Genomic DNA, 14,902 nt, shown 5'->3' with positions numbered 1-14,902 from the left:
ACCCAGGGTGCATTGCTTGAAGAGGTGCAGTTGCGACTTGACTTCGAGGAGCAACTCATACCACGTGGTGTGGTAGCCTTTTTTGAGGTTTTTGAAGACTTTGCTGATTTTTGAAGCTTTTCTAAAACTTCTTTTGCAGCCATTTGGTAAGTTAAACTTTTAAAACTTTTTTGGGGGGTTTTGGATTTTGGGTTGGGGTGTTTGGAATTCAAGGACTTGGTGTTGGGGAGGGGTTTGCAAGAATCTGGAAGCTTGTGTGGTTTTTTTCTGCATTTTTCTGATTTTTTGTGACCATTGGGCCACTCTGCTGTTTTTGTAAAAAAAAAATCTGGGTTTGAATTTCTCTGTGGTGGGTGGTTGGGGGAACAGTTGAGGAGGGGTTTGCAAGAATCTGGAAGCTTGTGTGGTTTTTTTTAAAATTTTTATGATTTTCTGTGACCATTGGGCCACTCTGCTGCTGTTTAAAAAAAATTCTGGGTTTGAATTTCTGTGTGGTGGGTGGCTGGGGGAACAGTTGAGAAGGGTTTGCAAGAATCTGGGAGCTTGTGTGTTTTTTTAAAAAAAATAAATTATGATTTTCTGTGACCATTGGGCCATGTTTTTTTTTAAAAAAAAAATCTGGATTTGAATTTCTGTGTGGTGGCTGGCTGGGGGAACAGTTGGGGAGGGGTTTGCAAGAATCTGGGAGCTTGTGCGGTTTTTTCTGCATTTTTATGATTTTCTGTGACCATTGGGCCATGTTGTTGTTTTTTTCAAAAAAAATTTCTGGATTTGAATTTCTGTGCGGTGGCTGGCTGGGGGAACAGTTGGGGAGGGGTTTGCAACAGTTGGGGAGGGGTTTGCAACAGTTGGGGAGGGGCTGGGGAACAGTTGGGGAGGGGTTAGCAACAGTTGGGGAGGGGTTTGCAATTTCTGTGTGGTGGGTGGGTGGCTGGGGGAACAGTTGAGGCTTTTGAAGACTTTGGTGATTTTTGAAGCTTTTCCAAAACTTCTTTTGCAGCCATTTGGTAAGTTAAACTTTTAAAACTTTTTGGGGGGGGGTTGGATTTTGGGTTGGGTGTTTGGAATTCAAGGACTTGGTTCTGGGTTTGAATTTCTGTGTGGTGGGTGGCTGGGTGCTTTTGAATTTTTTGGATGTGAAGCACAGATTCTTTTTTTTTTTTTTTTTTTGAGTTTGCGAAGGTAGGAGCTGTGCTGCCATGGGACCCAAGAAGACTGCTGCTGCAGAGGCCGGCGAGAGGAAGAAGGAGAAGGTGATGCTGGAAATGAAGAAGGAGATCATCCGGAAGCACGACGGTGGAATGCGTGTGACAGACCTCGCCAAGGAGTACGGGAGGAATCCATCGACCATCGGGACCATCCTGAAGATGAGGGAGAAGATCCTTGCGACTGATGCAGCCAAGGGAGTCACCAGGATCGTGAAGAACCGCCCAGCTGTTCTGGAGGAGGTCGAGAAGTTGCTGCTCATCTGGTTAGAAGAGAAGCAGCGTGCAGGGGACACAGTGACTGAGGCCGTCATTTGTGAGAAGGCCAAGACCTTGCACACAGACCTCATCCGGGAACAGCCAGGAACCTCAGGCGAGCCAGAAGTCTTCAAGGCAAGCAGAGGTTGGTTTGACCGGTTCAAGGCAAGATCTGGAATCCACAGCGTGGTCAGGCATGGAGAGGCTGCCAGTTCTGATGTTCCTGCGGCTGAAGACTTTGCAGCGGAGTTCCTGGAGGCTGTGAAGACGGAGGGCTACGTTCCACAGCAGGTCTTCAACTGCGACGAGACCGGGCTGTTTTGGAAGAGGATGCCCAAAAGGACTTTCATCACACAGGAGGAGGCCAAGTTGCCTGGCCACAAGCCCATGAAGGACCGTCTGACCCTGATCTTCTGTGCCAACGCAAGCGGCAACCTGAAGATCAAGCCCCTGCTGGTGTACCACTCGGAGAACCCACGGGCCTTCAAGAAACACAAGGTCGACAAGGAGCAGCTGAGTGTCATGTGGCGATCCAACAGTAAGGCTTGGGTCACACGTGTGCTGTTTGTGGACTGGGTCAATCTTGCTTTTGGCCCTGCTGTCAAACAGTACCTGCTGGACAACGACCTGCCGCTGAAGGCTTTGCTTCTGATGGACAATGCTCCTGCTCATCCTAAAGGCCTTGAGTTGGACTTGTTGGAGGAGTTCAGCTTCATCAGAATCATGTTCCTGCCGCCTAACACCACGCCACTGCTCCAGCCGATGGATCAGCAGGTCATCGCCAATTTCAAAAAACTCTACACCAAGGAGCTTTTCAGGCGATGCTTCAAGGTGACTGGTTGCACCACCATCACCCTGCGGGAATTCTGGAAGGACCACTTCGACATCGTCACCTGCTTGAAGATGATCACCACGGCCTGGGACGGGATCAGCCAGAGAAATTTTAATTGTGCTTGGCGCAGCCTGTGGCCGGACTGTGTGGCACCAAGTGACTCTGATGCACCAGAGTCAACAGTGGTGCAGGACATTGTTGCCTTGGGGAGGACCATGGGCCTGGAGGTCACAGAGGAGGACGTCAGCGAGCTGGTGGAGGAGCACAACCACGAGCTGACCACCCAGGAGCTGGTCGAACTGCAGACAGAGGCTGCGCAGGAGCAGGACTCGCTGGAAGAGGAGGAAGCAACTGAGGAACGCCTGTCCTCCGAAAAACTGAGGGACATTTGCATGAAGTGGAAGGATGTGCAGGCTTTTGCACAGCGGCACCACCCTGACAAGCACGTGGCACATGACTTTGTGAACACTTTTGATACGAGGGTCATGTCGCCTTTTAGGGAGGTGCTGAAAGGGCGGATGAAGCAGCAGACCATGGACAGGTTCTTCAGCAAGAAGCAAAGAGTGGAAGAGGAACCTTCTTCAAGTGGTCCCCCAGAGTCTTAGAAAATGTACTGTACACTTTGTTGATTTTTAAATGTTTTTCTGTCATGTTTAGAAACTTAATTTATTGTTCTTTCAATTTTTGAAATGCTCTTTACAGTATGTGTGACTTTAAAGAGCAGTTAATAAACTCTTGTTGTACCAAATTTGGCTTTGTTTGGACTTCTTTTGACCATAGGAACACATTAATTGATTTTCAATGCATTCCTATGGGATTTTGTGCTTCGCAAGACGAAAAATTCGCTAGATGAAAAAACTCGCAGAATGAATTAATTTCGTCTTGCGAGGCACCACTGTACATGAGGAATTGAGAAGAATGTTTAGAATAACAATTGGTAAAAAGCCAAACGTATTCCTTCTAGGAATCGTATCAAATGACATCCCCAAAGACATGAAGAGAATTTTTCTATCTGCAACAGCTGCCGCTAGGTTACTGGTTGCCAAAAATTGGAAATCTGAAGAGTACCATCAGTGGCAGATTGGCAATGTATTTTTTTTAATTGATTGAATTATCAAAATTGACGACAACAATTAGAATGCAATCTAACCAAAATCTCAAACAGGAATGGAAGTGTGTAGACGAATACATGGTTAAAAGATGCTCCAACAAAAAATTATTGATATGTATAGATTGATCTCACAGTTTATATAAACAGAAATACAAGAATGTATGTTTAAATTATTAAGATATAAGAGTACAATCACAATAATAAAATTATAATATAAAAATTAGGAAGTCATGCACGGGTGGAGGGAAGAAACAGGTTATGATATAGGGGAAAGATAAAATGCAAGTAAGAAATGACTAAATGTTTATAAATAATGAAATGAAAAATGTGAATTTACAAGTATAATGTGCATGTAATATTATGTAAACATTTTGTATATGTATTTGTATATGTGTCAGAGCTGCCCTAGTTCCCAGCTCACAAAGGACCAACGCCACTCCGTTGCATGGCAAGTTCCCTCCCCCAAAGAAATGAAGACACAGGACACGTTAGTTACGGTTAATGGGCGAAAATGGCCACAACTTTATTGATTACAGAATTGAAGGTATTGGCCTTAGGCATTGGTTCCTATGACTACCCGGCATGGGAACCGGGAAGGGTTGAACACTAACCGTGGGGGTGCCCTGCTGGAGTACGCCAGCTAGGACCCCCACGGGTGTCACCGCTCGTGGGCGTGCCGGCGGCCCTCACCTTACTAGGTCTCGGACAAGGCAAACGCCCCCGGAGTCCTCTACCGGACTACCCTTTTCTCGGGGGAAGGTGATGGCGTGTCCTTCCCCCCCATCCATTTGCATCACAATAGACCCCTGCCAATGCCTAACCGCCAAAACCGTGAAAGTTGTGACGATTTGCTACGAGGTAGGCGAAAAAACCAAAAGGCTGCAAAGTCGCCAACTTGGAAAAATTCCTACCAGGCCCCTTGCGGCGACCAACCGAAGTCCATAGCAAGGTCAAGACTGCCTAACCTAAGGGTGGGTGGGCTGGGAAAAACTTCTCTGCTGCTGAGGGGAAAGAGGGAGATCCCGGGGCGTGCCTGGCCTTAAATAGCCCAGGCCACGCCTCCCCAACCCGCCTATTTGCGGGCAGGGGGAAGGCGGAGAGGCACGCCCCCGGGGATTCCCTGGCTCTCGCGGGGCTAAACTCCAGCCCCGCGCTTGTGGGAGGGGCCAGCCCGCAACACCCTCTCCTCCCTAGACTCGGAAATGGCTTTGTTATATACAAAAGTCTTTATTGAAGTTCATTTTCGTTTTCACAGCCGCAGCGTGCAGCTCTACGTCTGAAACTCTAGACCGCTGAAGCTCCGTCTGAGTCTCCTCCCCCCAGACACCAGTTTAAGACCCTAGCCTTGCTCCACCTCTTCCTCTGCTCTTTCCTCTTCTGGGTCCATCTGTCAGCCGGGGTCTCGCCCTTCCTAGACTCTTCTGACGCTGATTCCCCTGAGTCTTCTCCCTGCTTCCGGCGGGCTTTAGGACCTGGTTCCCGATCCGGGCTTTCTGCTGTCCCGCGCGCCTGTACATTTGAACTTGGCACGCGCGCCCAGCCGCTAACCTTCCTCCTGACCGTTACACTGCTCCTGTCACTGCTTCCCCCACTCTCCGATAGAGGCGTGGTCAGTCTCGACTCATCTTCTCTCCCTGCTGGAGTGGCTGTTGGACCTGACACTTGGGACTCCTCCCCCCCACTACGCTCTGGTGGGAAAGCTGGCCCTGATCTTCAGCTGCTGCTTTGGGAGTCCCCGCTGGCCCCCCTTGCCCTGACCATCGACGCCTCCTTCTGGGAATCTTCTGATTCGCTGGAGAAGCTCATGGAATCTCTCGGGTCACTGTCATACTCCCCTATGCTGCCCTCAGATCCTTCCCCTTCGCTCTCCATCTCCTCTCTCCCCTGTGCCTCTGTCCCTGAGCCCCTGACAATATGTAATTAAAAAACAAAAAGAAGAAGGAGGTGGTCCTGTGCAGGATCTGGCCAGTCTGCAGGAAAGATGGACCAGGTTCAATCTGGGTCCAAATTTAAATAAGCAACTCAGTGGCAAAGCAGGCCTTTTGAGTACTCGCCTCCTGGACCTTCACAGAGAGTTTAAAGGACAGTGAGGGTCCTTGACTGGTTAGTAAAGGGGTTCCTCACTTTAAAAGTATTGCAGCCCTGTGCAAGTGAAGCCCCTGTACAGGGCGTGAAAAAAATGTGTTTATTTGACCCCAGTGAAAATCATAGGAAAAGGGGAATTGGTGGTTCTGAGGAGAAGGTGAAAGTATGTGGGGCAATCTACTGAGGAGATGGAGGTGAGACAAGAGATTCAAAGAGTCAGCTTTGGAAGAGTTCATGAGGGAGGGAGAGGTGGTTGTTAAGTTGAAAGAGGTCAAACCTGAATCTCATCCTGGATATTGTTGTTAATCCTCCCTCCCACTCAGTGCTACCTTTTACTGTATCTAACATAACTGAAGAGCTCCCATTCACCCCCCCCCCCGAATGATGCAGACCTCAACCACCTTGTGACAGGCCAACCCCTCCCCGCGCCATCTCTGGCTTGGCTTCCAAGAGGGATCCCATAGAGGGAGTGCAATTTCCTTCTGTGTCCTATCTGTCACAATGATGGACATTTTTCTAATACAGATGGAAATGAATCTAGGAAGGCAAAATGACTGGGTACAACAATATCATATGGCAATAACTGAATTAATGATATTACATGTTCAGCATAAAAGACTGAGTAGAATCATAGAATCATAGAATCAAAGAATCATTGAGTTGGAAGAGACCACAAGGGCCATCGAGTCCAACCCCCTGCTAAGCAGGAAACACCATCAGAGCACTCCTGACATATGGTTGTCAAGCCTCTGCTTAAAGACCTCCAAAGAAGGAGACTCCACCACACTCCCTGGCAGCAAATTCCACTGTCAAACAGCTCTTACTGTCAGGAAGTTCTTCCTAATGTTTAGGTGGAATCTTCTTTCTTGTAGTTTGAATCCATTGCTCCGTGTCCGCTTCTCTGGAGCAGCAGAAAACAACCTTTCTCCCTCCTCCATGTGACATCCTTTTATATATTTGAACATGGCTATCATATCACCCCTTAACCTCCTCTTCTCCAGGCTAAACATGCCCAGCTCCCTTAGCCGTTCCTCATAAGGCATCGTTTCCAGGCCTTGGACCATTTTGGTTGCCCTCCTCTGGACACGTTCCAGTTTGTCAGTGTCCTTCTTGAACTGTGGTGCCCAGAACTGGACACAGTACTCCAGGTGAGGTCTGACAAGAGCAGAATACAGTGGCACTATTACTTCCCTTGATCTAGATGCTATACTCCTATTGATGCAGCCCAGAATTGCATTGGCTTTTTTAGCTGCCGTGTCACACTGTTGGCTCATGTCAAGTTTGTGGTCAACCAAGACTTCTAGATCCTTTTCACATGTACTGCTCTCAAGCCAGGTGTCCCCCATCTTGTATTTGTGCCTCTCATTTTTTTTGCCCAAGTGCAATACTTTACATTTCTCCCTGTTAAAATTCATCTTGTTTGTTTTTGCCCAGTTCTCTAATCTGTCAAGGTCGTTTTGAAGTGTGATCCTGTCCTCTGGGGTGTTAGCCACCCCTCCCAATTTGGTGTCATCTGCAAATTTGATCAGGATGCCCTTGAGTCCATCATCCAAGTCGTTGATAAAGATGTTGAATAAGACCGGGCCCAAGACAGAACCCTGTGGCACCCCACTAGTCACTCTTCTCCAGGATGAAGAGGAACCATTGATGAGCACCCTTTGGGTTCGGTCAGTCAGCCAGTTACAAATCCACTGAGTGGTAGCATAGTCAAGACCGCATTTTACCAGCTTCTTTACAAGAATATCATGGGGCACCTTGTCAAATGCCTTGCTGAAATCAAGGTAGGCTATATCCACTGCGTTCCCTTCATCAAGTACAAACATCAAGAAATGCAGTGCATAGCAGATGTCACTAACCAAAGTATATATGCCTGGGATGTACAATATAAGAGGCAACAGTGAGCTGGGGAAGGGCAGACTGTCTGTATCTTACAGAGACCTTTTTTGAGCAAGAGGACTTTCCAGCCTCATAGTTACCCTTCAGTGCTCTGATCCAGGGCCTGGCAATGCCTTTTAGCATGTCCATGACACACATTAATAAAGAAGAGCATTATGTTTGCCTTCAGGGGTGACAAGCTGTGATGCTGTCAATCTCCTGTTCCTCTTGATATAGTCTCTGCTCTGTTTTTTAAAAAATATGACATCCTGTTTCACATTGCCATAATATCAAGACAGAGAGCGTTGTATGATTTTATGAAGAAATTCAAAATGTGGTAGGAGCACAGAATAGATAAACTGGTTCCTGCTGAGTAAGAAATAGAAATGGAAGACTCAGTCATGCTGCATTTCAATAATAATAATAATAATAATAATAATAATAATAATAATAATAATAATAGTAATAAATGCCTCTGAATTTTTGTCAAGTGCTCTTTGCAGGAACAGAAATATAATTTCATAAGCAATAAAATTATTGCACAAAGTAGCTGTGAATCCATTCAGAATTATTAATAATGATAATAATCAACCCTTACTAAGTGGCAATGAAGGCAGTCAGAGGTGAGAATGATTTTGTAGTTACATGAGCAGCCAGTAGTAGCTTTGGGGTTATTGTGACTTGAGCTGCATCTACACAGTTATAAAAAACATTCTGAAATGCTCTGAAAACCGTTTTAAAGCTCATAATGATTTCAGCTCTTCAATGCCATCTGGTGTCACAGTGTTATACAGTGGTACCTTGGTTCTCAAACTTAATCTGTTCTGGAAGTCCATTTCAAAACCAAAGCATTCCAAAACCAAGGCACACTTTCCCATAGAAAGTAATGCAAAATGGATTAATCCTTTCCAGACTTTTAAAAACAACCCCTAAAGCAGCGATTTACAGTGGTGCCCCGCAAGACGAAATTAATTCGTTCCGCAATTTTTGTCATCTAGTGAATTTTTCGTCTTGCGAAGCACGAAATCCCATAGGAATGCATTGAAAATCAATTAATGCGTTCCTATGGTCAAAAAAAGTCCAAACAAAGCCAAATTTGGTACAACAACAGTTTATTAACTGCTCTTTAAAGTCACACATACTGTAAAGAGCAGTTCAAAAATTGAAGGGAAAATAAATTAACTTTATAAACAAAACATGTCTTTGTTTTTAGACAAAGAAAACAAAGTCGCGAGACGTTTTCGTCTTGCGAAGCAAGCCCATAGGGAAATTCGTCTTGCGAGGCAAATCGAAAACGGAAAAACCTTTCGTCTAGTGAGTTTTTTGTCTTGCGAGGCATTCGTCTTGCGAGGTACCACTGTAATATAAATTTTACTATCTAACAATACCATTGATCCATAAAATGAAAGCTATAAGGTATGTCCAACTTCAACTACCCATTGCCATTGGAGGGATGAAGAGCACGGGGGGAGGGTTCGTGTGTGGAAGGAGGTGGCTAACTGGATGCGGGAGGGGAAGTTTACATGGCGGGGAAGGAAAGGGAGGCACTGCTGGGGCCGAGCCACTCGGCGTTGCTCTGGTGCCTGAAGCTGCAGTCACAGGCGTCACCCGGTACCAGAGGATGTGGCGGTGGCGGTGGCAGACCCAGTGACATCCCTTGCCTGCTTGCTTGCTGCCCAGCCTGGCTTTCCCTCACTCAGAAAAGGGAAGTGTGGCACCGAAAACGGAAGTGTAACACTCAGAATGGAGCAAGTTCGACTTCCGAAAAAAGTTCACAAACTGGAACACTGACTTCTGGGTTTGCAGTGTGTGGATTCCAAGTTGTTCGGGAACTAAGCTGTTCGAAATCTGAGGTACCACTGTAATGCATTGGTAATGTTTTATTTCTACTAATGTAGCTGAGTCCTTGGAGGGATTAAATAATGTATTTTTAATCTTTGTTGGAAGCCGCCCAGAGTGGCTGGGGAAACCCAGCCAGATGGGCAGGGTACAAATAATAAATTATTATTATTATTATTATTATTATTATTATTATTATTATTATTATTCAGGAGATAAGGAGGATCCACAGCATTTCTTCTCTGTACCCCTCTCTACTACATGAATCCACCTGCTGTACATGCAGTTCTTGGGAATTTTTTTTTTTTTTTGTACATTTACGAATGTGGACAGTCAACCATCTAATCCAAAAATTATATTTTTTCACCTTTTTTCCTTAGAAAAATCAGCAAAAATTGCGAGTCATCTTATACATGGATAGCAGTGGTGGGATGGGCGATTGGTGGCAGCAGCCAGCAGGCAATTGACAGCAGTAATTAGGTGGGAGATTTACAGCAGTGGCAAGTCATGTGTGCAATTTGCTGTGTTTGCATCGAGCGGGCAAGTGGGCTTTTGGCAGTGAGTGTGCAGATGACTGGTGACCGCAGCAATCTTCCCCCCCCCCAAAAAAAAACTCGCTCAACAACTCTGGGCAATCTCCCAAAAAAATTTTGTTGCAGGCCAAAAAAATAGGGGTCATCTTATACATGGGGGACGTGTTATACACGGAAAAATAGGGTAATATATTTCTAGTTGAATGTAAACAGTCACAATAGATTTTCTATATCAACACATCAACAACTGATGCACATCAAATGCAGCATTACACTTCACCAAAATAAAAGATTAGGGAATCCATGCACTAAATAAGAACTGCAATCTGGTTTACATTTTTGTATAACAGAAGGCAGAGGGGAAAGTACAAATTAGGAAGCTGATACCAACAACTCACAAATAAACACTCCTCCCCCCAAAAGAGCCCCCCCATCTATTTTCTTTATCTCTCATACCAGTTTGCTATTTGATTACTTCTTTCTCTTGCGATAGGCTTTTTTAAAAAAATTATTCTTTGGTAAGAAATTAAAAGCAATCTAATTTTGAATTCTAAAGAGAACAATGCTTTAAAGCCAAATTATCTCTATTTTGTTTTTATTTTGAGATGACATTTTGCATGCAACTTCTGCATTTCTTTTAAAAAGGTATTCATTCTTTTTATTTATTTTTCTTTGATCTGTTGGCAACATCTACAAATTTTAATTATATGGAAATTAATAGAGCAAGGCATTTTCAATATTTGAAGGCTCCAGCTCATCCTCACCAGGAAAGCTTCACATTAGTTGACGATGAGGCCGGCAATTTCTAGTCCATGTTATTTAAAGAGGATTTAGCGGTTATTTTTTTTGCCAATTTCTGGTGTGCTACAGACCATGCAAACAAAGCCTTTAAAGTTCAAACATCCAAATTTGGCAACAACTACAAATAACAAATGGATGACTCTTAGCAATGAAATGTTAATTGGTGTCTCAGCAGTTTCACTTACAGTACAGAAGTTGCCAACGTTCAATCCTTGCCAAATAAAAAATTTAAACAGAGACTTACATGAAAAGAAGGAGGAGAATGGAATCACAGTGCCAGCAGTCATTTGGTGTACTCTTGAACAGACCTGTACGCTCCTGTCGCAGCCGAGGCATGGACAGTTTACCAAAGTTACGAGACCAGATGTCAGTTCTGGCAGGAGCAGATTCAATCATATAGAGAATGCCCAACAGAACAGCTGTGGCACAAACCAAAGGGTCAAAACCAGGAATGTCCAGCCAAGCGGAAGGTCAGTGCCAAAGGGCTGAGGCAGAAGAGCAACACAATTTCAAGAAGGACAGCCATTGCCAGGGAAACCATCTGTGAGGGGATGTGGCAGGCTGATATGCTGGGAGATTTAGCACCAATGGGAAGAGGAGCTGGTCTGGAATAGCAAGGGAAGAATCAAGGGTCACAGGACAGTTGCCACCAAAGGTCATAGGTGCTTAGAAAGTTGAGGTAATTTTATCTGTTTTAGCATTTTAACTTTTCTATGTTTTAAAGCAGCGTTGTAAAATTTTTGTGATTTTGTTGTTTTTATCTTTTTGTAAACTGCTTTGAGGCTTTTAAAAAAATAATTAAGCATAATAAATATTATGAGGTAAACAAACAAACAAACAAACAAATAATGCCATTTTGAAAAAAGACGTTTCAGCTCATACAAAATGCAGCAGCTAGGCTGATGAGCAAAGCCAGGTTTCAGGAGCAGGTTGTTCCAGCGCTGAAACATCTGCACTGGCTTCCTATTTGTTTCTGAGAACAATTAAAGCGTTGTTTTGCACACTAGAGCAGCGTTGCATCTGGGTTCTGAAGTCAGTGCATAAGGCAAAAATCATGCATAGGCCAAATTACCTTAAATTGTCTATAAAGTATACTCCCCTTCCCAATGGAAGGTGACCCTGGGATCCAGGGAGTCTTCTGACTCACTATCCCTTGTCCGCTGAGCTGCAAAGGAGCCTGTGCTTTCTGTTGGTGCCTCCCTCTCCATCTTTGTGTGGCCAGAAAGCCAGGGCTGAATGAATCAGGGCTTCCCCACCTTCTCCTCCAGCTGGTGGGGCCTTGGAAAGTGCTGGCAGGCAAAGGGCAAAGTCTTCCCCATCTTTCAGGCAGGTCCTAAAGAGGCAGAAGAAGAAAAAGGGTCCGACAGTTCCTTAAACTGGTAGCAGGGTCCTAGTAGAGAAGAGTGATAAGGAGAAAAAAGTGTTTCTCACCACCTTTGCAGAATCTGCCTCCGAGTGCCTCTACTTGAAGTTGCGTAAGTTAAAGGCATGCATGATGCAAACTGCACTGCAATGTGCAACCTGAACCAGGGCTCCTCTCATAATGGATCACCTGCACATTCAGAGCACCCACAGAGGTGAATGAAGAAGAATGCCTTAGGTTCTTTTTAAAAATATATTGTTTTAGCATGTTTAATCACAGAGCCCCTTCACAGGACTCTCAGCTGCCCACCCTTAGCTTCCACCCAGATGCCTGTTCTTTGCTGAGGTGGCTGAGCAGAGCCTTTTCTGCTGCTGCTCCCAGACTCTGCAACTCCCTGTGCAGGGAAACCTACTTTGCTCCCTTCACACTGGCTGTCTGCAAAGTTGTTCTATTCAGTCAGGGCTTTGGCCTTTAAAGCTCAGTTTTACCACCTGACCTGGCCTATGGTGCTCTGGTGGGGCAGGGTGTAACGTGGTCTTATGATATCTTATTGCTTCTGTCACTGAGATTTAACAAAGGCTCTTCAGCCAGATGAAATTAAGTCTTTTAGTTTTTAATTTGAAATGCAAAGAAGCTTGCAAATAAGCTATTACCATTTCCAGAGCTTGTGTGAAATAGGAACCCATCAAACAAAAGAAAGACATTTCCAGCATCTGCTTGATTATTTCTCTCAGTCTTTGAGTTTCTCTCTGCTAAGCTGTCACAAACAAACTTGAAGGCTGCATTATCAAGTAATTCGCTTGCCAGAGCAAGCAAGATCTGTCCTTTGCTCTTCTTCGGGGGCAGGACACTCCTCTCCACTACTCCATGGAATAGGTCTAGTGAAAATCCCTATCAGAGTTTGGTGCATTCCCATTAAAAATATAATAATGCATGTTACCAGCATGCAAAGAAGCACTCCATGCAGTGAGCAAAGTTGACACGACTTGGCACCAGTGCAGCCTCTAAATTGTACCTGAAGCAAAATGTTGAGGCACATGTGGAGTTTTCCACTCAAGAGAAACATTGTTATGTACTGAGTTGAATAGGATCCAAAATGCAGCAGTCTGATTGGTCCACGGGAGCCACCCAAACCAGCTGCCAGTGGAAGTGAATCCGCAACCTGCTTGGCCTACAGGAGAATCCCGGAATTAGCCAATCACATGGGGCCCATTCTGTAAATAATGTATACAAAGCAGACATTCTGGGGGAACTTCCATTCCTCCTCACTCTATGAGCTGAATAAAGAGCATTAAATCCACTCTCGACTCCGAGTATTTTTCACTGGCAACAAAGGTGGGATCCCGCTGAGTTGACCGCCACACACAGCACCACAGCACCACCATCTGCCACACCGCTGCCTTGCACCATGTACCCAGACTTCAGCTCCAGACCGCAAGGAACTCAGAATGGCAACCGACAGCAGCTTCTCACCGTTCAACACAGCATTATTGAGACTGGGAAGCGTACGCCTCCCATTTCACCTTCCTCCTAGAAGCCAAAGGGGTCACCAATGAAGAAGACGCCAAGAAGAGGGCGATATTCTTCAGCATCTGCTGAGAGGAGATGTTCGAAATCGCCCAGGCTCTCCTTGCGCCTGAAGATGTTGCTACTGTTCTTTACAAAACAATAATGGAACGGCTAAAGGGGCACTTCTTGCCGCAGCCCTCGGTGGTGTCTCGTCAAAATGCCTTCTATGCAAAGTGGCAAGCCCCTGGGGAAACCATAACTGGGTTTGTGACCTCCCTCCGCCAAGCCGCCCGGGCCCAGGACCCACCTGCAACTTCTCAGAGGTGGAGAACATGCTTCATGACCACCTCATCAGTGGCCTGAAGGATGAGAAGCTGCAATGACGCCACTACGCCAAGAAGGACCTAATGTTCCAGGTCGCTCTGGAGGAGGCCCTAGCAACTGAAGCTGCCGAGAGGTTGACGCAGGAAGCACGGCAGAGCCTGCCGCCCCAACTGAGGGTCCATCATGAAGACCTCGCCGACAACTCAGGATCTGACAGGGAGGAGGTGCACCGAGTTCAGTGACACACTCAAGCAGCACACAGACCACAGCTGCCTCAATGAGAAGGAGGGAACTACGCAAGCTGTGGGGAGAGTCAAGAGAGGAGGACCTGCTGTTTCCACAACGTAGAGTGCAGGCAGTGCAGAAAATTGGGACACATTGCCCAGGTGTGTCGGACTCGGCCCACCTGACGCCAGGCATCGGATGACCGATCCAAGAGCCCTAGGTCCCAGGGCCCAACGTACCAAGGCAACTCGACGGAGATCACGGACTGCCAGGTATACCACTTGCCCCACCCCAACATAGAGAAAATTCATGCAGAGGTACAGAGAGAGGGGGCCCCATGCCGCATGGAGCTTAGAATCATAAAATCATAGAGTTGGAATAGACCACAAGGGCCATCGAGTCCAACCCCCTGCCAAGCAGGAAACACCATCAGAGCACTCCTGACATATGGTTGTCAAGCCTCTGCTTAAAGACCTCCAAAGAAGGAGACTCCACCACACTCCTTGGCAGCAAATTCCACTGTCAAACAGCTCTTACTGTCAGGAAGTTCTTCCTAATGTTTAGGTGGAATCTTCTTTCTTGTAGTTTGGATCCATCGCTCCATGTCCGCTTCTCTGGAGCAGCAGAAAACAACCTTTCTCCCTCCTCTATGTGACATCCTTTTATATATTTGAACATGGCTATCATATCACCCCTTAACCTCCTCTTCTCCAGGCTAAACATGCCCAGCTTCCTTAGCCATTCCTCATAAGGCATCGTTTCCAGGCCTTTGACCATTTTCGTTGCCCTCATCTGGACACGTTCCAGTTTGTCAGTGTCCTTCTTGAACTGTGGTGCCCAGAACTGGACACAGTACTCCAGGTGAGGCCTGACCAGAGCAGAATACAGTGGCACTATTACTTCCCTTGATCTAGATGCTATACTCCTATTGATGCAGCCCAG

General features: G+C 45.9%; 1 protein-coding gene across 1 annotated transcript; it reads left to right on the top strand.

Moving 5' to 3' along the window:
- Nucleotides 1-957: 957 nt before the first annotated feature.
- On the top strand, nucleotides 958-13,977 carry LOC308589759 (tigger transposable element-derived protein 1-like; the record flags this gene model as incomplete). The annotated part of the gene is made up of 3 exons (XM_081199166.1): nucleotides 958-1,007; nucleotides 1,174-2,702; nucleotides 13,828-13,977. Exons 2-3 carry the CDS (start codon nucleotides 1,200-1,202, stop codon nucleotides 13,975-13,977), a joined length of 1,653 nt encoding a protein of 550 aa, XP_081055292.1. The 5' UTR covers nucleotides 958-1,007; nucleotides 1,174-1,199.
- Between the last annotated feature and the right edge of the window lie 925 nt (nucleotides 13,978-14,902).

This window comes from Podarcis bocagei (assembly GCF_964188305.1).
Source record: "Podarcis bocagei genome assembly, chromosome: 6".
In the NCBI taxonomy this organism is placed as follows: domain Eukaryota; kingdom Metazoa; phylum Chordata; class Lepidosauria; order Squamata; family Lacertidae; genus Podarcis; species Podarcis bocagei.
The sequence above is the reverse complement of the archived record's forward strand: the minus strand, read 5'-3'. Positions and strand labels throughout refer to the sequence as shown.